Raw genomic sequence first — 21,410 nt, 5'->3', positions numbered from 1 at the left:
GCTGTCTCATTATACATCCCTGGTAGCCAAACAAATGATCAGTAAGTAAATAAGTGAATAAATAAATAAAATTAATCTAAAGGTGAGGGGACCTTGAAGTGGTTTATAGTTTACTTCACGAGCCTTCATTGCAAGTCTAGTGAATTACTTACCTTATTTTGTTTGTCCAATTTGAAAGGACAGATAGTTCAATTATTTTCTGGTTAAATTTCTCAAAACATCCTTCTGTGCTCTGTGTAGTTGGCCTAGCTTACATAACTATAGAAATTTGTGGAGTAGGTTCAACCTCTTTGTTTTATGAAGATGATGTAAATGCAATGGGTAGAGTTGAAAAATCCGCTATTGGTATATAATCTACTGTTAGTAACTGTTAGCGGAGCGATACTATATTATTTCTTCACTAGCTTATTGGAAAAATCTCTTTACAAAATTCGGAATAACATACCATCCAGTGATTGATAATGTAAACATGCATAACTAGTAACTATAGTATGGAATATAATTAAAAATCACTCCAGAGTAATCTAAACTTTCGGTTAGATTAAAAACTTTCTATATTCGCGATAATGTGAATTCAGAGATTTCCAAACTCATTCTCTGTTCCTTCCATTGGCAAAATAGCTTATGGATTCAACAAGATCCTTATGAATAACACCACACCAGTAGATTCGTCTCTTATACAGAACAAGAATGGATGGTCAGCAACAAAATATATTTCCTGCTCAATTGTGCAGCACATCATTTGATACCCTCCAAAAGTAACTGCTGAAGCTTCAGTTCCTTCCTCATTTATCTCAATAAAGGACTTGTGCAAAACCTCTGAAACAAACAATTCCGAGGAATCATCAGTCGGACTACCAGCACAGAAAGGCAATCTAAGGCCAAGTCCCTTTAGAAAGTCAAAAATTATTCTGAATTTTGGGATAAGAAATTTGTTTATAAGGTAACCTCAACACCATTGAGGAGATGGAATTCACGGTCTTTCGTTTTTGAAGCATTGAACTTCTCCTTTAAAATATACTCTAGTGCATTGGCCAACATGAGCCTTGTCATATTGTTTACTGAGCCATGAGGAAGAATCTCTTCGATGACATCATTTGTCTTCTTTTTAGCCCCATCTATTGACTTGATTGGCAACCTCAGCAGCCTTAATTATGTCAAACACAGAATGATAAGCGGTCGTTTGGTGCGTGGACAAAATATTATCAGGATTATCTAATTTATACCACATAAAGGATGGAATAATATAATCCCACAATTGATGGTATAAAGTGGGATAAGAAGGGATAAGTGGGATAAGATTTGGGATTATGTTTATACTTCGTTTGGTTAGAGGTACAAATTTATCTCAGGATAAATTTACACCTCCAACCAAACAAGGTACAAATTTAATCCCATTTCTTATCCCACCTAATACCTCATACCAAACGACCACTAAGGGGTCGTTTGGTTAGAATAAGATTTATACCGGTATAAGTTATATTGGGATAAATGATGCTGAGATTAGTTATGTTGGGATTGTTATTTATTCATTGTTTGGTTGTTGTATTAAGAATGACAATTGCATAATTTCTAAGAAAAAGGTATAGGTTATATCGGTGCTAATTACCCCATCTTATAAAGTATAAGTTATCCCGGTGTTAAAATTAACACCGGGCTAACTTATACCTAGTTTGCTAACCAAACAAGGTATTAAGGTGGTATTAAATTTTTATACCACTCTTATATTCAATCACAAAAATTTAAAAACAGCTCCAAATTATATTCATATCCAAATAGAACTCTAACTTTCAAATAATATTTTTCCTAGAAAAAAAATCATTTTTTTTTTCGTATTTCACAATTTTTATGTCCAAATGCCCACTTAAAATAGGATTTTTCAGTTCAACAATTAATAAAGGCCTATATATATACCTTGTGCCAAAAAATAACACTCTGAAGTAGCTTTGTAAACTTCACTAGGGATGGTAATGGGGCGGGGCGGGTTCAACTTAAACCCGCAATGACTCAAGTCGCCCCGCCCCGCATAAGTTTTTTTTCCTTCTATTTATCCTTTTTCATTTCTATTGATTAGTAACTTGTTTTAATGACCCAGTTATCTATTTTTCACTTAACATGTTGCACCAAAAGTTATTCTATTTATAAAATAATTTAGGACTAAATTTTCTATGATATTTATAAAATTTCACTTATTGATTAATCTATAAGGTAAAACTTTTACAATTTGACAACTAAACTTTATGATCTGTAAAATATTAGCACATCCGGATGGAAAAAATATACAACATCCCAAATAGATAAACGGGCAGTTGTAGTTATAAATAAGGTATTATAATATTGAAATAACATTATGATTTCAATAAATTATTAAGGTTAGTGTTGATACACTATGAACTAATAGTAACAAATGATTAACATAATTTATAAGCTGCTGAACTTTCAAGAATGTTATTACTCCTAATTAAAAAATATTACTAAAAATTTAGAATCAAACACATAATCTGGTAAATGTGTTCCGGCAAAAAAAAAAAAAAAAAAAAAAAAAAACAAAACAGAAAAAGCAACGATATGATTTTCCTACAGAATATGGTTCCATATGTATTTGAAGATTGTGATTAAACAATGAAATTAACTTCCAGTGTTAGCCTAAAGGCGTAAAGGCCCAAGACTGGATAAAGGCAATGGACCCGCAACCCGCCCCGCCCCGCATTGAGTTTCATTTTTTATATTAAAATCCGCCCCGCACCTGCATAAGCTTCAACCCGCCCCGCACCCACATAGGTTTAAACCCGCCTCGCCCCATTGCCATTCCTAATTACTTCACGCACAACTTCCTCAAGAGAAGGCTTAAAAGTGAGTGATTTGTCGACCCAAACACCATTAGCAACACACAAAAGCTGACCTCCATTGGGACTGCCATCAACAAAGGTAGAACTGAGAACATGAGCATAAAGAGAGTTGAGTTCATTAATGGAGTTGGGCTTGAGGAAACGGAGCAGCTGATCCTGAGTAGGTCCTTTGGAGCCGGCAGCGATGAGGCCAAGAAATATTTGAATTGTGAGAGGAGAGAACGCCATGTTTCTATCGCCTTTAACCTTTTTGGAGAAAACGTCTTTAGTCAGCTTGAAAGAAACGTTGGTCTGCTTGCTGATTGACTCCCGAAGATCATCCAAATCTGAAGAAGATGATAAGTTATACACTAGTTTTGTGTAAAATTGGATTGCCAACATAAAGTGAAGTGAGTATTTATTTTGATAAGGAGGTACATATTATTTAACTGACGCGGTTATAGAATTTTTAGTAGACGAGTACACTACAAAAAAAATATATATTAAGTGATGATTGGTTCCTATTCCTCCTATTAAATAACTCAACCTTCAACCAAGTGCATCATTCAACCTTCTTGGAGCATTGATGCCATCGTGCCAACAGTTAATATTATACCAATTTTAAAAAATATGTCATAAAATACCGAATTTTGCGGAGAATATGGGTTCACGTGCCCCATAATATATGTTGTCCAATCTGTATTGCTGTAAAATTAATAAAACAATAAACTTTCTGAAAAACAGAAACAAAAAGAAGTAGAACTAGAACGTCAAAATAAATTTTGAAAACAATATAGTAACTTCAAAATAAATTCTGAAAATAGTATAGGAATAAATCGAGCCCACTGAATACACAGTGTGTCCTTAAGGAAATTATTCCCCTCAAGTACCCGAGGTTGTGGAATATATCCTCCCCAGGATAGAACGATTTAACTCACCGGAGTGTTGGTACCAAAAACGCCGATGATCAGCGAACAACTCGAAGGTTGTAAAACACACTGGAATTTTTATGTGCAGAAGAAGAAGAAGATAATCAAAAAATTTCGTAAGTAAATATTTTGAGATTTGAAAGAATATTTATAGTCAATTTGGTACTATTTCTGAAAAGGTTTGAAACCTTTCAGAACAGCCATAGCTGTTGGAACAAGTTTGACATTGTTTCAAAACAACCATAGCTGTTGGAAATATTGCAGGGAAATTAAACGAATTTAGAATAATCTGGGAAAGAAAATGGACCGGACCGGATCGCGGGTCATGGGTGTATATACAGATTCAAATATTTGAAAAGAATTTTGTCCAAAAAGATTAATCAATCAATCTTTGACCAAACCCGAACCCGAACCCGAGCCGAGCGAGCGACGACGACGACGGCGCGAGGCTTGCCTTCTTCTTAACTCTTTAAGAGCTAAAAGATGGGCTTCTCTATATATACACAAAGATTTTCTTTCCTTCTATCAATGATGGACAAAGTGCATTAGTAAAGTGAACTCATTCAAAAATTTTACTTCCCTCCATTTCCCCCCCACCATTTTCCATTAACACCTCTTTTGTTATTAATAACAAAATCCAACAATCCCCCACATGAATGGGGAATGACTATAAACTTAAAGGAATGCACGGACATGTGTGTGTGTGTTTTATATGCAAGAATTAATTGCATCTGGATAAGTAGGTTTCCCTTTAAACTTTCCGTAGTGAACTTATATCGGATATACTCGGTCAATTGGTAGATTTGATATCTTTGAACCGTCGAGCTTTGTTGTATACCTAGACAACATAAGTCACACAATCAATCCTTAACCATCTATGGTTCTCACGGTTGTGTTCGTTTCAGCCATGAACACCGCCTGATTTCATGAGTGCTTAGAGAATAGGCCTTTACTTTCATTCCCCTTAAAGTAGCTTACACTTCACACTCACATAGGTGATTCCTAAACGTGTAATCCTAAAGACACACTATCTGGTCATATCCTGCCAGACTTAGCAAATCATTAAAAAGCTTTAAGCTTTATTGACTCATCAAAAAGCCTTAATGCTTTGCCTCGTTCTTGAACATTCTCTTCATCACAAGAATGGGTTGAGTTATTTGACAATGTTGAACCGTCATTCATAACTTTGTTTGATCTCTTTGAACCTAGCTCTTGGGATCTCCAGTCTGCTAGGTAGAGTTACCGCCATGATGATTTGTCCTAGGCCTTTAATCCCATTCCCTTTGATGATCTTTCAACTGCCTCTCTAGATAGTCCTTTTGTAAGTGGATCCGACACGTTATCTCTTGACTTTACGTAGTCAATTGTGATAATACCACTAGAGAGTAGTTGTCTAACGGTATTATGTCTCCGTCGAATATGATGAGATTTTTCGTTATACATAATGCTCCCTGCCCTACCTATTATCGCTTGACTATCACAATGTATACAAATAAGTGCCAAAGGTTTGGGCCAAAATGGAATATCTTTCAAGAAATTCCGGAGCCATTCAACTTCTTCACCGGTCTTATCTAAAGCTATGAATTCAGATTCCGTTGTAGAACGGATGATGCACGTTTGTTTGGATGATTTCCAAGACACTGCTCCACCCCCAATTGTGAAGACATATCCACTCGTGGATTTAACTTCAGATGATCCGGTGATCCAATTTGTATCACTATATCCCTCGATCACGGAAGGATATTTGTTATAATGCAAAGCATAATTTTGGGTATGTTTTAGATATCCCAAAACTCGTTTCATTGTCATCCAATGTATTTGATTGAGATTACTTGCAAGACGACTCAGTTTGCTAATAGCACATGCTATATCTGGTCGTGTACAATTCATGATATACATCAAACTTCCCAATACTCTTGCATAGTCCAGTTGTGAGTCACTTTCATGTTAATTCTTTTGAAGTGCATAACTCACGTCAATTAGAGTCTTGGCAATTTTGAAATCTAAATACTTGAACTTGTCAAGTACCTTTTTAGTGTAGTAAGACTGTGATAATGCTAGACCTTGTGGAGTGTTGTGAATTCTGATTCCTAAGATCACATCAGCAACTCCTAAGTCTTTTATGTCGAATTTGCTAGCCAACATGTGTTTTGTAGTATTTATATCTGTCATACTTTTGCTCATTATCAACATGTCATCAACATATAAACAAACAATGACTTTATGATCTGGAGTGTTTTTAATAAAAACACATTTGTCACACTCGATGATTTTAAATCCATTTACCAACATTGTTTGGTCAAATTTTGCATGCCATTATTTGGGTGCTTATTTAAGTCCATAAAGCGACTTAACAAGTTTGCACATTTTCTTTTCTTTACCATGAACCACAAAACCCTCAGGTTGTCCCAGGTAAATCTCTTCCTCCAATTCTCCATTTAAGAAAGCTGTTTTAACATCCAATTTGATGGATTTCAAAACCATACACGACCGCTAGTGCCACTAACACCCTAATAGATGTTATCCTTGTTACTGGCGAGTAAGTGTCAAAGTAATCAAGACCTTCCTTTTATCTATAACCTTTGACAAAAAGTCTTGCCTTATATTTGTCAATACTGCCATCAGCTTTAATTTTTCGTTTAAAGATCCATTTCGAACCTAAAGGCTTATTTCCCGGAGGAAAATCAACCAATTCCCATGTGTGATTATCCAAAATTGATTTAATCTCACTATTTACTGCCTCTTTCCAAAATGCTGAATCAGAAGATGACATAGTTGCTTTAAAAGTTTGTGGTTCATTTTCAAGCAAAAATGTCACAAAATCTGGTCCAAAGGAAGTAAATGTTCTTTGACATTTACTACACCTTGGATCTTCTATACTTGGAGTATTTTCCTTTGGTTCTTCTCGAGGTCATTTAGGTCTTTCACTTAACGACTCGCATTCAGTTTTATACGGATAGATGCTTTCAAAGAATTCAGCATTATCCGATTCCATTATCGTATTAACATGAATCTCGGGATTATCGGATTTATGAACCAAAAATCGACATGCTTTACTCTTTGTAGCATGTCCAATGAAAACGCAATCTACTGTTTTTGGTCCGATTTTAACCCTTTTAGGTAAAAGAACTTGTACCTTTGCTAGACACCCCCACATTTTGAAATATTTCAAGTTGTGTTTTCTTCCTTTCCATTTTTCATATGGAATAGATTGCGTTTTGCTGTGGGGTAATCTGTTGAGTATTCGGTTAGCTGTAAGGATAGCTTCCCTCCACAAACTCTGCGGTAATGCGGAACTTATTAATAAAGAATTCATCATTTTTTTTAAAGTCCGATTTTTCCTTTCCGCAATTTCGTTGGATTGAGGTGTGTAAGGTGTAGTAGTTTGATGGATAATTCCATATTCCGAACATATTTCTGCAAACGGAGATTCATATTCTCCACCTCTATCACTTCTAATAATTTTGATCTTTTTATTCAATTGATTCTCTACTTCATTCTTGTATTGCTTAAATGCTTCAATTGCTTCATCCTTACTATTAAGCAAATAAACATAGCAATATCGAGTGCAATCGTCAATAAAGGTAATAAAATACTTTTTCCCACCTCGAGATGGTGTCGACTTCATATCATAAATGTCAGTATGAATTAAGTCTAAAGGATTTGAATTCCTTTCAACAGACTTCTAAGGATGTTTTACAAACTTAGATTCGATACATATTTGACATTTCGATTTATTACACTCAAATTTAGGCAATACTTCTAAATTAATTAACTTCCGCAAGGTTTTATAATTGACATGTCCTAAACGAATATGCCATAAATTATTTGACTTCAATAAATAAGAAGAAGCTAAAATTTTATTCATACTGTTAACAACCATTACATTGAGTTTAAAAAGGCCCCCCGTGAGTTAGCCTTTTCCAACATACATTTCATTCTTGCTTACAACAACTTCATCAGAAACAAATACACATTTGAATCCATTCTTTACAAGTAAAGAAGTAGAAACTAAATTCTTCCTAATAGTAGGAACATGAAGAATGTTGTTGAGCGTTAACACCTTGCCGAAAGTCATATTCAGGAATATCTTCCCATAACCTTCAATCTTGGCTGTTGCATTATTTCCCACGGAAATCTTTTCTTCAGGACCAGCAGTAGAGTAAGTCGCAAATGCTTCTTTGACATCACAAACATGTCGAGTGGCTCTAGAGTCAATCCACCACTCCTTTGTATTTCCAGCTAGGTTGCATTCCAAAAGCATTGCACAAAGATCATCAATGTCATCATTCTTCTCCACTATGTTGGCTTGTCCCTTCTTCTTATCCTTTTTTGGGAAACAACAATCAGGGCTTTTGTGACCAACTTTTCCACAATTGTAGCAGTTGCCCTTGAATTTCTTTTTGTTCTGCTCCTTAGTCTGTCCAGAAAACCTCTTCCTCTTCTTACTTTTTGGAGCAGTCTCCTCAACGATATTAGCTCCCATGATCGTTGAATTTCCACGAGACTTCTTCTCGATTGTTTTGTTATCTTCCTCAATTTTTATACGTATCACAAGATCTTCCAACTTCATTTCTTTGCGCTTGTTCTTAAGATAGTTCTTGAAATCTCTCCACGAAAGAGGTAATTTTTCAATCATTGCAGCCACTTGAAATGCTTCATTCACGACCATACCTTCAGCAATAAGGTCGTGAAAAATAAGTTGAAGCTCCTGAACTTGGGTTCCCACAGTTTTGTTGTCTATCATTTTATAGTCTGGAAACTTGGCAACCACGAACTTCTTTAAGCATGCATCTTCCGTCTTGTACTTCTTCTCAAGTGCGTCCCATAATTCTTTCGAAATATTCATTACACTGTACACATTGTAAAAGTCATCCTCTCAAGCGCAGATATAGCCTTTGCAAAGAAAATCTGCTTGCTTCTACGCCTTAACAATCATGAACTTCTCATTGTCCAATATGTCCGCAACAGGCATTGGAGACTCTTCACTAGTGAATTTCTGCATACAAAGTGTGGTAAGCCAGAAGAACACCCTTTGCTGCCATCCTTTGAAGTTGGCTCCAAAAAATTTCCCTGGTTTCTCGGCCGGAGGAATAGCAGTGCGACTTGACGAGGCTATCGTTAATGCAGCAACAGTCGCAGAAGAATTTTTGTTATCAATTTCCATTTCTCACTATCAACAACAGAAGAATTCAATTAATGGCAAAAACCAGAATAGTAAACAATACTGTAATCAATAAATAGTACTGTTACACAGAAAAGTGATGAAGCTTTTATGTTCTTCAAATCGTTTTCTGAATTTCAATATTCTGATGAAATTTTTATATCTTCAAATCAAAATGGTAAAATTCAGACGGAGTAGAATACCACAAAGGTTTTAATCTCCACAAACAGAATATAGAATATAATAATATAATTTCCTTAAAATTGTTGTCGACTCTGTATTGTTGTAAAATTAATAAAACAATAAACTTTCTGAAAAACAGAAACAGAAGTTAGTAGAACTAGAACGTCAAAATGAATTTTGAAAACAGTATAGTAACTTCAAAATAAATTCTGAAAATAGTATAGGAAAAAATCGATCCCACTGAATACACAGTGTGTCCTTAAGGAAATTATTCCCCTCAAGTACCCGAGGTTGTGGAATATATCCTCCCAGGATAGAACGATTTAACTCACCGGAGTGTTGGTACCGAAAATGCCGATGAACAGCAAACCGCTCGAAGGTTGTAAAACACATTGGAATTTTTATGTGCAGAAGAAGAAGAAGATAATCAAAAATTTCGTAAGTAAATATTCTGGGATTTGAAAGAATATTTATAGCCAATTTGGTACTGTTTCTGAAAAGGTTTGCAACCTTTCAGAATAGCCATAGCTGTTGGAACAGGTTTGACACTATTTCAGAATAGCCATAACTGTTGGAAATATTGCAGGGAAATTAAATGGATTTAAAATAATCTGGGAAAGAAAATGGACCGGACCGGGTCGCGGGTCATGGGCGTATATACAAATTCAAATATTTGGAAAGAAGTTTGTCCAAAAAGATTAATCAATCAATCGATCTTTGACCAAATCCAAAACCAAATCCGAAGCCGAGCTGAGCGAGCGACAACGACGACGGCGCGATGCTTGCCTTCTTCTTAACTCTTTAAGAGCTAAATGATGAGCTTCTTTTATATATACACAAAGATTTTATTTTCTTCTACCAATGAGGGACAAAGTGCATTAGTAAAGTGAACTCATTCAAAAATTTCACTTCCCTTCATTTCTTTTCCCACCATTTTCCATTTTCACCTCTTTTGTTATTAATAACAAAATCCAACAATATATACTTGTTGCATAATTAGACGTTGTAAAGGTGTTGCTAACATCGGTAATAATAGAGAGATGCATGTGTGAGGCGCAACTTATAAAGCCGGTCGGAGATGGGGCATTTAGCGAAATCAGCAGCGTTTGTGCATGGCTGAGAAAAAGGTGGCAAGGACGTAGCTGCGGGCGAAAAGTGGTGGGGGAGAGTCTCGATGGCGATGATACATATGCCATAGTCGGGTGCCAACTCAGAAGCACAGTGGCAAGTAAAGGTGAAGCAGCAACAACTTTTAATTAGCCTTCAACCGGATATTTCGAAGCCATTTGTTGAAACGTGATAAACTAAACACATTAGATTGACATGTAAATTGTAAAACAAGAACTTACTTATTTGTGTAACGTAAGCAGAAGGAACGGACGAACTGCAGATGGAATTACTGATCGGCGGTGGTTGTCACAGTATATCAAATCAACCCCCTAAATCACAGTCTAAACCCTAGATTAGTTTAAGGAGAAGACTGAACGTCAGAATAACACTGCGTATTCAGTATTCTGTATCTTTAGAAGTACACTGTATATGTACTTATAGAGGGAATAACTAGAGTTACAGTAATTACTAAAATCACTAGGCTTTGCCCTAGTGGGCCCTAAGAGCATCCTTATGGGTGGACTCTATTTCCTATATCTCCCACTAACACATAATGGGAGTACTCATCTAGTATGAGAAACATATTCTCATCTCATCCTCCTCAATCATTTATGCAGGGAAGTAGACCGTGCAACGAGCATACAGTGAGAGCTAAGTGCTATACATCCGTTAGGAGTATATAGCCTCTCATCGAGTGCAGAACTGCAAATAGATCATAAAGTATGCAGTATCCTAGATCATATGAATCACATTTGATATAGTATCAAAATCTCATATATCATTATTTTTTGTATTCACAATCATAACTCATAAGTTATAATTGGTGCAACAGTGAACACAAATAAATGAGATTCCATCAATGATCTTCCTCCTCTCACAATCTACTTAACATTAGTATGACTGCTTTTCTAGTAGGCTCCGTTAGACTGAATTTGTGTACATGGTATTTTGGAAACACACTAAGATAGCTAACATCACACTAAATCTCAAGTCTCTGATCAGAGTCTCTGAGGGTATAAAATCTTGAGCCATCGTAAAAGCTCTGGATCTCACTCAATAATAAGTTGAGAATGGACTTATGTTAATTCAATTGGTCGACACTAGCACACATGGTATGAAACACGTGCTATAACATTTTATCTTGTTTCCCAAGGAGTGTAAGTGTTTATCTCACAAAGAATGTTGTGCAGATGATATTTAGACACCAAAAGTATCTAAATTTGAGTTTCTTGATCTACAATATCATTTTTATCTCATATCTGGCTCACAAAGTAGACAAGGTTAATATTTTCCCCCTAATGACCTTATGTCATTCTTTAAGCGACATTCTGATTTTAAGCGAATAGCTCTTAAATTATCCTTATGATAATTTTGCTTAAAATCATGTCTCATCTTCTCACATTACTAAGATAAGGAGGCGGTTGCCTATGTGAAAATGCCAATCTCTTGTCCACTCGGCATATTTATAAAAAAAAATTAATGAACAAGGAATGCACATAACATTCAACACTATAAATATGTATGTATGTAAATCAAATTTACTGATAATCAAAGAACATCAATTTTGTGAACACGAAAAAATGAATAACAAAATAAAGTATCTCAGAGTCTACGCAAGCCTTGATACCTAGTGTGTCTCACAAATACATCTCTAGAAAAAGGATTGGTCAATGGATCTGCTAACATATCTTTTGTAGACACATACTTCACATTCAGTACCTTGCGTCTAACCATGTCTCTCGCATAGTTATACTTGATATCTATATGTTTGGTTTTACAATGAAATTTAGGGTCCTTGGTGGAGGATATTGCAGCCTCACTGTCACAGTAGACTAACACGAGTTAAGTATTTTTAGCAATATCCAATAAGTGTTCCAAGTAATTTTTCAACCAAACAACTTCTTGTGTTGCTGATACGAGAACCACATATTCGGCTTCCATAGTAGATAGTTACACACATGATTGTTTCTTACTACTCCATGATATGGCGCCATCATTGAGTACGAAAACATATCCTGAGGTAGACTTCCTCTCGTCTAGATCTCCTCCATGATCAGCAACATTGTATCCAACTAATTACAGATCCTTGCCGCCTTGGTAACAAAGCGCATAATCAACATAATCAATAATGATATCACTATTTTATATCATCCGGGCAAGGCCAATATGGTGACCAACACCTTGAGTCATCGGGAAGAGAGTTTGGTGAGTTTGGCTTATTTACCAGCATCGGAGAGGCCTATAGCGATGGATGTTCAGGCCTTAACCAGCCAGTTTGTGAGATTGGATCTTTCGGAGCCCAGTCGGGTTTTAGCTTGCATGGTTTCTCGGTCTTCCTTATTTGATCGTATTAGGGAGCTTCAGTATGATGACCCTCATTTGCTTGTCCTCAAGGACAAGGTTCAGCATGGTGATGCCAGAGATGTGACTATTGGTGATGACGGGGTATTGAGGATGCAGGGTCGGATTTGTGTACCCAATGTTGATGGTCTTCCAGAGTTGATTCTAGAGGCCCATAGTTCGCGGTATTCCATTCATCTAGGTGTCGCAAAGATGTATCAAGATTTGAGACAACGCTATTGGTGGAGGCGGATGAAGAAAGACATAGTTGGGTTTGTAGCTCGGTGCCTCAATTGTCAGCAGTGAAGTGTGAGCACTAGAAACTGGGTGGGTTGCTTCAGCAGATAGAAATTCCGGAGTGGAAGTGGGAACGGATCACCATGGATTTTGTAGTTGGGCTCCCACAGACTTTGAGGAAGTTTGATATCATTTGGGTGATTGTAGATCGGCTGACCAAGTCCTGGCATTTCATTGCTGTGTGTATTACTTATTTTTCGGAGCGGTTGGCGGAGATTTATATCCGGGAGATTGTTCATCTGCATGTATTCCTATTTCCATCATTTCTGATAGGGGCACTCAGTTCACATCGCGGTTCTGGAGGGCCGTTCAGCATGATTTGGGTACTCGGGTGGAGTTAAGCACAACATTTCACCCTTAGACGGATGGACAATCCGAGCGCACTATTCAGATTCTTGAGGATATGCTCTGTGCGTGTGTGATTGAGTTTGGAGGGTCTTGGGATCAGTTCTTGCCACTGGCGGAGTTTTCCTACAACAACAACTATCAGTCCAACATTTAGATGGCACCATATGAGGCTATATATGGTAGGCAGTGTAGATCCCCGGTGGGTTGGTTTGAGACGGGTGAGGCTAGATTATTCGGCACAGACTTGGTTCAGGATGCTTTGGAGAAGGTTAAGGTGATTCAGGATAGACTCCGTAAAGCGCAGTCCAGATAGAAGAGTTACGCGGACCGAAAGGTTCGTGATGTTTCCTATATGGTTGGAGAGCGGGTTCTGCTTCAGGTTTCGTCTATGAAGGGCGTTATGAGATTTGGAAAGAAAGGGAAGTTGACTCCGAGGTTTATTGGCCCTTTTGAGATATTGTGGCGTGTTGGGGAGGTTGCTTATGAGCTTGCCTTATCTCCCAGCTTGGCAGGAGTTCATCCGGTATTTCATGTTTCGATGCTCCGGAGGTATCACGGGGATCCGTCGCACGTGTTGGATTTTAGTTCAGTCCAGTTGGACAAAGATCTATCTTATGTTGAGGAGCCAATGGCGATATTGGACAGGCAGGTTCAAAAGTTGAGATCAAAAAATATTGCATCAGTAAAGGTTCATTGGCGGGGTCAGCCGGTCGAGGAGGCGACCTGGGAGACCGAGCAGGATATGCGCAACCGTTACCCTCATATTTTCACTACTTCAGGTATATTTCTACGCTCGTTCGAGGATGAACAAATGTTTAAGTGTGGGAGGATGTAACGACCCGACCGGTTGTTTTAAGAATTAATGCCCCGATCCCCTATTAACTGCATTCTCCGTGTTTGTTTATGCTATTTTGATTTGCTAGGATGCTTGGATTTGAGTTTTAGAGAGTTTTGGGATACTTATTCCCTAAATGAGAGCTTAAGTTTTGGAAATTTGAGCGTAGTCGGAACAGAGACGGCCACGAAATGGAATTCCGATGGTTCCGTTAGCTATGTTGGGTGATTTCGGGTTTATGAGCGTATTCGGATTGTGTTTTGGAGGTCCGTAGCTAATTTAGGCTTGAAATGCCGAAAGTTGAGTTTTTGGAAGTTTCTGGTTCGATAGTGAGATTTTGATCTGAGGGTTGGAATGGAATTCCGGAAGTTGGAGTAGCTCCATAGTGTTGAATGTAACGTGTGTGCAAAATATTTGGTCATTCGGACAAGGTTTGATAGACTTTTTGATCAAAAGCGTAAATTGAGAGTTTTGGAGTTCTTAGGCTTGAATCCGTGGTTGATTCATTGTTTCGATGTTGTTTTAGGTGTTTTAAGGATTGGTATAAGTTTGGATAGTGGTATTAGACTTGTTTATGCTTTTGGTTGAGGTACCGGAGGCCTCAAGGTGATTTCAGAAGGTTGTCGAAAGAATTGGGAGATTGTTTGAGCAGCTTCGGCTGCCGATCTTCTGTCATAACCGCAGCTGCGGTTGGGTCCCGTAGGTGCGTAGCTGCAAAAACGGTGGTATCATTGTAGAAGCAAAAATGGGATAGACAGCAGGAGCCACAGAAGCGGGAGCTTCACCGCAGAAGCAATACCACATCTGCATATGGGAGGCCACAGGTGAGGAAGTTGGACTTTAGTGAATTGTTCCAGATGTAACTTTTGTTCCGCAAATGCGGGACCGTAAAAGCGGATTAGCTGGGCAGAACATATAAATAGTTGCCTTCGCGAATTTGAGTTATTTTTCACCTCTTTTCAAATGGGAAGAAGCCTTGGGGAGCATTTTCAAGGGAGATTTTCAGAGGAATTCATTGGGGTAAGGTCTTTGGTCCTTAAACTCATTATTGAGGTGTTTTTTATCATTGTAAGCATGAGAATTTAAGGAAAATCAGTGGTAATTTGGGGGTTAGGGCTTGATTAATTAGAGACCTTTAAGTGATAATTTGGGGGACCATTTGAGGTCTAATTTTGGTACTTTTGGTATGGCTGAACTCGTGAGAGTGTGAGGATTCTGAAAATATAAATTTTACCCAATTCCGAGACATGGTACCGAGGGGCATTTTGGTCATTTTACATAATATCGCGTATTAGCTTAGAATTCTTTGTAGAATCAGTTACTTGAAGTGTTATTTACATTATGCAATTGAATTGAATAGATTTGGGCCATTTGGAGTCGAGTACTCGTGGCAAGAACGTGGTTTCGAGTTGACTTTGAGCCGGTTCGAGTTAAGTGGCTTGCCTAACCTTGTGCGGGTGACCTTCCCCTTAGGATTTGGTATTATGATAACTAAATTGCCTTGTACGTGAGGTGACAAGTGCGTACTTGTGCTAATTGTTGAAAATTCGGTTTTCATTAAGTAATTACTAGTATGTTTCTCTTCCTGTTTATACTACTTGCAATTTAAGCCTGTTGTTAGTTTAGGAAAACATGTCTAATTGACTTAATTGCATTAATTGCCTTACTTGCTCAAACTGCCTTATTTGGATTACGTGCAACATGCTAGGTTAGAAATACTTGTTTTACCTTGGTAGGGAACTTGAATTGAACTGTGTACTCTTCTTGCTGTTGCTGTGTGTTTACTTTGGGACTACGGGACAGTATCCCAGAAGATCCCCCTGTATGTTTACTTTGGGACTACGGAACGGTATTCCACGAGATCCCCCTGCATATTTACATTGGAACTATGGGACTACACCCGGTAGATTCCCCCTGTACTGAGTGTTTACATTTGAAACTACAAATCGGTATTCCGGGAGATCCCCTCGCATTATGAGTTGTACTACGGGATGGTATCCCGGTAGATCCACTGGATATTTATATTTGGGACTATAGGACGGTATCATGGGAGATCCCCGGTTGCTATCTTTGTGCTGAGCTGTATTTCTTTCTGTGTTTACTTGGCCTCTGTGGTAGTTGTTGCTGGCCTTTATATCCTGTGTTACTTTTACTGTTGTACTTGTTTATACTGTTTTGTTCTATACTGTTAAACCTTATATTTTATTTAACCTCAGTAGGTCCCTAACCTTCCTCATCACTTCCCGACCGAGGTTAGACTTGGCACTTACTGAGTACCGCTGTGGTGTACTCATGCCCTTTTTGCGCATGTTTTTCACGTACAGATCCAGGTACTTCCACTCAGACTTATCACGCTTGAGTCGAGGCGCTTGTAGAGATTTCGAGGTATATCTGCCGCGTCCGCAGACCGAAGAGTCCCTTTCTACTCAACCTTTTTTTATATTAGCCCTTTTGTACTTTCATTTCTTTGCTAGATGTTCTGGAGTTAGATGTTTGTAGACATTCAGAGGCTTGTGATCATGAGATTTCGGGTTTTGAGAAATGTTATTAGTTTCGAGAATTGTTATTGTGTATGCTGAGCGACACTTTAAACTCTATTTTATTTCACTATTTTGGTTTTTAATTATTTCTTTCGCAATTGCTATTTATATTCCGTATTGTTAGGCTTACCTAGTTTTAGAGATTAGGTGCTGTCACGATGGTTCACGGAGGGCGAACCGGGGTTGTGACAATTGGTCTTAAGGAAAACCTCTTTCGATTATTTTCCTAAATAGGTTTAATCAACGATTCAACTAGCCTCTTTGGATTAACTTGAAGAATCTATGAACTCAACCACAAATATAATGCAAAGATATTACAAGTTATGCCTCTTTCGATTACAAGAATAAGTGAATATAGATGCAACAATTAAATCCTCCAAAACAATTCAAATACATATAAATGGAGTTATAATCCACAAACAATCATCAATACACCAGATTCATCAAAACCCAAAAGGAACTACTCTATAGACATGGAGAAGTTCTTTACTAATGTATCTAAAATATAGGAAAATATAAATTCAATCCAAACCCGGATCTTGAGTGAGGAAGGAATAATGAAATCCTTGAGCTTGTGTTCTTCCCATGCCTCATTAGGTCAAGAATATGTCAAAAGTCTTTCTAAAATGGTGTTTTAGTTATTTAATCTACCCCCAAAACAAACCCCGGACGAAACTAGCCTTTTTAGCGGAAATAGGAAGTCACTCTAAATTTTTGTGCTATCGTATCGGGCCCCGCGGCCCACGCCGTGCCGTGCAGTGCGCATGTAGGGAATACCAGAGCGTGGCAACAAATCATTTCTAGCAACTTTTTGCATTTCCGCGCCGCCCTATGCAGCGCGACTGTGCAAATTTAGCCAGAAAAATGAGTTTTCTTCATTTTGCTGGAAAATTGCACTAGCACTATGAGGCCCGCGGGGTGGTAGTGCAATTTTCTTAGAGTGAATTCCTTTTCTCATTTTTTGATGTCCAGACTTGGTTTTCGACCCCCGAACGTGATCCCAGCTTAATTGCTTGGGCTTCAACTCAGACTTCAAAGTTCCAAATAGCTCGAATTAGCACCACAACATCTACATAACTGGGAAATCACTCCTATACGGCATAAAACGCAAAATAAGTGCAAAATACTACGAATTAAAGCTCAACACAAGTAAAGTGAATTAGAGTGTAATAGGCGACTAAAACACGTAATTATAGCCTACCATCAACACCCCACGCTTAAATCCATTCTCGTCCTCGAGCAATCAAACTACACTTCACATAGACACAACCTTTTAAAACAACTCTCCTAACTCATTACACCAAGAATAGTCAAAACAGATTAAGCACAATACTGTAACATCCTCGTCTCAAGATTCGACTCAAAATCACCATGCGTTTTTCACAACCCGCTCACTTGCTCTAACACAGAGGTCAACGACATTATCTTTCCTTCATGAATCAAGTGCCCTCACAAAATAATAGAGAGTAGTTCTACACATAATAAACTTTAAGAACACTTAGGAACTCAAGATAGAATGAATTCACTCACTGTCAGAAGTGATATTCATGTGACACAAAAGACGTACCATAAGCTTGCCCATAATGTATTACTCTACTAATTAAGCTCATTCAGTCAAGAATCAAGTAGGACTTTATTTTGTTGTAATGTAAGTTGCGGGATTCGTAGGATATATTTGGATATAAGCGTGATTACACCTTCCTAAACACTTTAATACATACAATTTACCTTTTATAACCCAACACTTATTTCAAATCATAACTCCACTTTCACATCAATATACATTAACTCCCTACTTCTTGAAGCACAATTATCTCAAGAGTTACCACTGTCAAGGAATATTTTTCACAACAATTAACTATAATTTTTTTTCCTTTTCCTTTTAAATTCAAGTGGCTCTTATTTTTTTCAAAACATTGCGCCTTTCTCCTTATTACAATAGTTCCACTCAAAAGCCAAACCAACCACCTCACACTTTAACTTTTAAAAAGTTCAAAACAATTTTGGTGCTCATGAGAGGTGAAAATGTTCAAATAGATGGTTAATTCAAAAAATGGGTAGGGCTTGTAATGTGGTTGCCAAAAAAACAAGATTACAGGATCAAAGGTGTTAACTACGATACATAACAACTAGATGGGTACAAGCATATCATTGGCTCAACAAAGAAATGCCTATATCACTTCCAAGACTGAATGAAACTACTATTTCGCTTTGCAAACACACGGGACAAGTTCTAGACATCAAATGCAATGCACAGAATGAACGAAACCTCATACACACATGGCACATAACTCACTCTGGATCGGACTCATCAAGACACTCTAGTCAAAACAGTTAAGCAGAGTCGAGGTCATACGATTTAAGGTACTTATACAAGAGTCAAAAACTGAGCCTAAGCATTACAACTAAAGCACTTTCTATTCTCAAGGCATAATACCGTCAAGAGATATTGCCTCCATTTTAAATTAAGCACAATGTTTCCTACTCCTAAAAAAAAAAATTAAAACTACCTACACCCTGTTCAAATAAGACCCTTGGAAAAGAACGCAGTACAAAGAAAAACCAAGAGGGATTTATTACACCATCTAAGGAAAACATATTTTTTTTTGACTTTTAAAAATTTCAATCAAAATAAAAAAAACAAACACACATTAACATATTTACACATCCTCACCCCACACTTTAAAATGTGGCATGTCCCCATGGCACATAATATAAAAAGCAAGAGCTAAAGAAAACTCTCCTGGACTTTTTCCGTTTCCGAGAATTTGTGGACTCCACCCCTAATTTTGAGTTCATTTTTTTGTTTTTGCTCCTCAGGGTTCTTTGTAGAGTTCTTTAGGCCAAAGTCCTTTAAGGAATTTTGAAAAACACTATCTTTTCTTTCATTCTTGGCCTCCTCTTGAGTGGTGGATTGTTTTTGTAGATTATCATCAACGTGTTTCTGCATTCATTCACAAGATCAATCCCAGCATATTCCTGCAAATCCCCAAAATAAAATCCACATGATCAGGTTAAGAATAAGAAAATGAAGAAGAAAGGTCATGTGAGTACTCCACTATTAAGTCCAAGACCATTTGTTCCTCATTTTCTTCTACTAAAAAATGCAATTGTGTATAGGTGGATGGGGGTTTGAACTCTTCTTGTATTTCTTTATAATCAACCAAAGCCTCATTTTAAATCATTTAAGTTGAAACAGAGTCCTCTCGCAGAGTGGACGACTCTCACTCTGTAGATGTTTATCATCTCGGGTAGGCTCATTTTCACAAGGTATCTCTTCCATATATTCACCATTACAATGCAACGAGCTTTCTGAATGTCTAGTTATTAGTTGATCCACTTGCATTGTCAGGTTGTTAGAGGCTTCAACATCTTGTGTGAACCTCTCTTCCTTTAACCTTTCATCCACCTTATTAATGAACTTATGCATAAGCTCTTCTAAACTTACATTCTTCTCTTGATGTGGGTGTCTCACTTTGCTTGCATTCCAGTCATAATAAGGGTTTTTCATCCCAACCAGAGTCAGAATTGTACCCATATGAATCCTCATACCTGTACAGACTAGAGACAAAGTGAGAGTGTTCAAAAGATGAACCATATGAAGAATATCTACCTGCTTGAAAATCAACCCATAGATGACATCCAACACATTTAAAACACGTAACTCACTGCTGATAATATTCAGATGCTAAATCTTCAACCGTTTTCTCAGGCTGGTTGTACTCCATCTTCACATCATTTAGAGTTCAATCTCAAGAATATGCTCTTCGAGATTTCTTCAACAAAAGAAATCTTGAAGAGCAGTTAACCAAACAAAACTAAAAATAAAAGAAATTAAAAGCTAATTCCTGAATTAGCACTACAAACTATTTCAAACACTATTGATTACCAATCCCTGGCAACAACGCCAAAATTTGATGAGCGCAAAATACACACTTAATTTATGCTCGCTAGTCAAAGATAGTATAGTATAATATCGTGTCCACATGGATTGAATTTAAATAGTATTCTTGTAGTTTATAGCTTAATTGTTATCCAGGAGAATCAACAATTGGGATTTATATCGCTAAGAACTAAAATTAACTAAGAATCTAAATTCTACAGCTATTGACAAGTGACTATCGAGACAAGGAATAAGCAATTAAGGTTATTAGTGGGAGAAGATAGGGTCTTGACTGGATAGGTGCAAGATAATTGTTCAGAATATAACTCTAGATAATTCACTTCCAATGTTCAAGTGAGTCTCTCCATTTCACTCTGTTATTAGTTCAAACGTTCAGAAAAAAATCCTCTCTCGATTAAGTATTAATCTCACGAGATGAACCAATTTAAGCACTATGAAGATACACAAGAATGCGTGGTGGATTGGTCTTTTGAAAAACCTCTTTAGAATGTTTTCCTAACTAGTTTTAGTGAACGATTCAACTAGCCTCTTTGGATTAACTAGAAGAATCTATGAACTCAACCACAAATATAATGAAAAGATATTACAAGTTATGCCTCTTTCGATTACAAGAATAAGTGAATATAGATGCAACAATTAAATCCTCCAAAACGATTCAAATACATTAAAATGGAGTTATAATCCACAAACAATCATCAATACACCAGATTCATCAAAACCCAAAAGGAACTACTCCATAGACATGGAGAAGTTCTTTACAAATGTAAGTAAAGTATAGGAAAACATAAATTCAATCCAAACCCAGATCTTGAGTGAGGAAGGAATGATGAAATCCTTGAGCTTGTATTCTTCCCAAGCCTCCTTAGGTCAAGAATGTGTCAAAAGTCTTTCTAAAATGGTGTTTTAGTGTATTTAAGCCGCCCCAAAACAAA

The 21,410-nt window shown here is 37.2% G+C and overlaps 1 protein-coding gene across 1 annotated transcript; it reads right to left on the bottom strand.

Moving 5' to 3' along the window:
* Positions 1-461: 461 nt before the first annotated feature.
* Positions 462-3,289, bottom strand: LOC104216391 (serpin-ZX-like). The gene is made up of 3 exons (XM_070166060.1): positions 2,790-3,289; positions 2,495-2,501; positions 462-948 (listed from the first exon to the last, which is right to left on the bottom strand). The coding sequence occupies exons 1-3, from the start codon at positions 3,228-3,230 to the stop codon at positions 623-625; spliced, it is 774 nt and encodes a 257-aa protein (XP_070022161.1). The 5' UTR covers positions 3,231-3,289; the 3' UTR covers positions 462-622.
* Between the last annotated feature and the right edge of the window lie 18,121 nt (positions 3,290-21,410).

The sequence above is a fragment of the Nicotiana sylvestris genome, chromosome 2 (genome assembly GCF_000393655.2).
Source record: "Nicotiana sylvestris chromosome 2, ASM39365v2, whole genome shotgun sequence".
Taxonomy (NCBI): domain Eukaryota; kingdom Viridiplantae; phylum Streptophyta; class Magnoliopsida; order Solanales; family Solanaceae; genus Nicotiana; species Nicotiana sylvestris.
This window is presented reverse-complemented; position numbering and strand designations above follow the sequence as displayed.

Coding starts and splice junctions, on each gene's coding strand:
- LOC104216391 (XM_070166060.1), bottom strand. CDS start 3,230: ATGTTGGCAATCCAATTTTACACAAAACTAGTGTATAACTTATCATCT.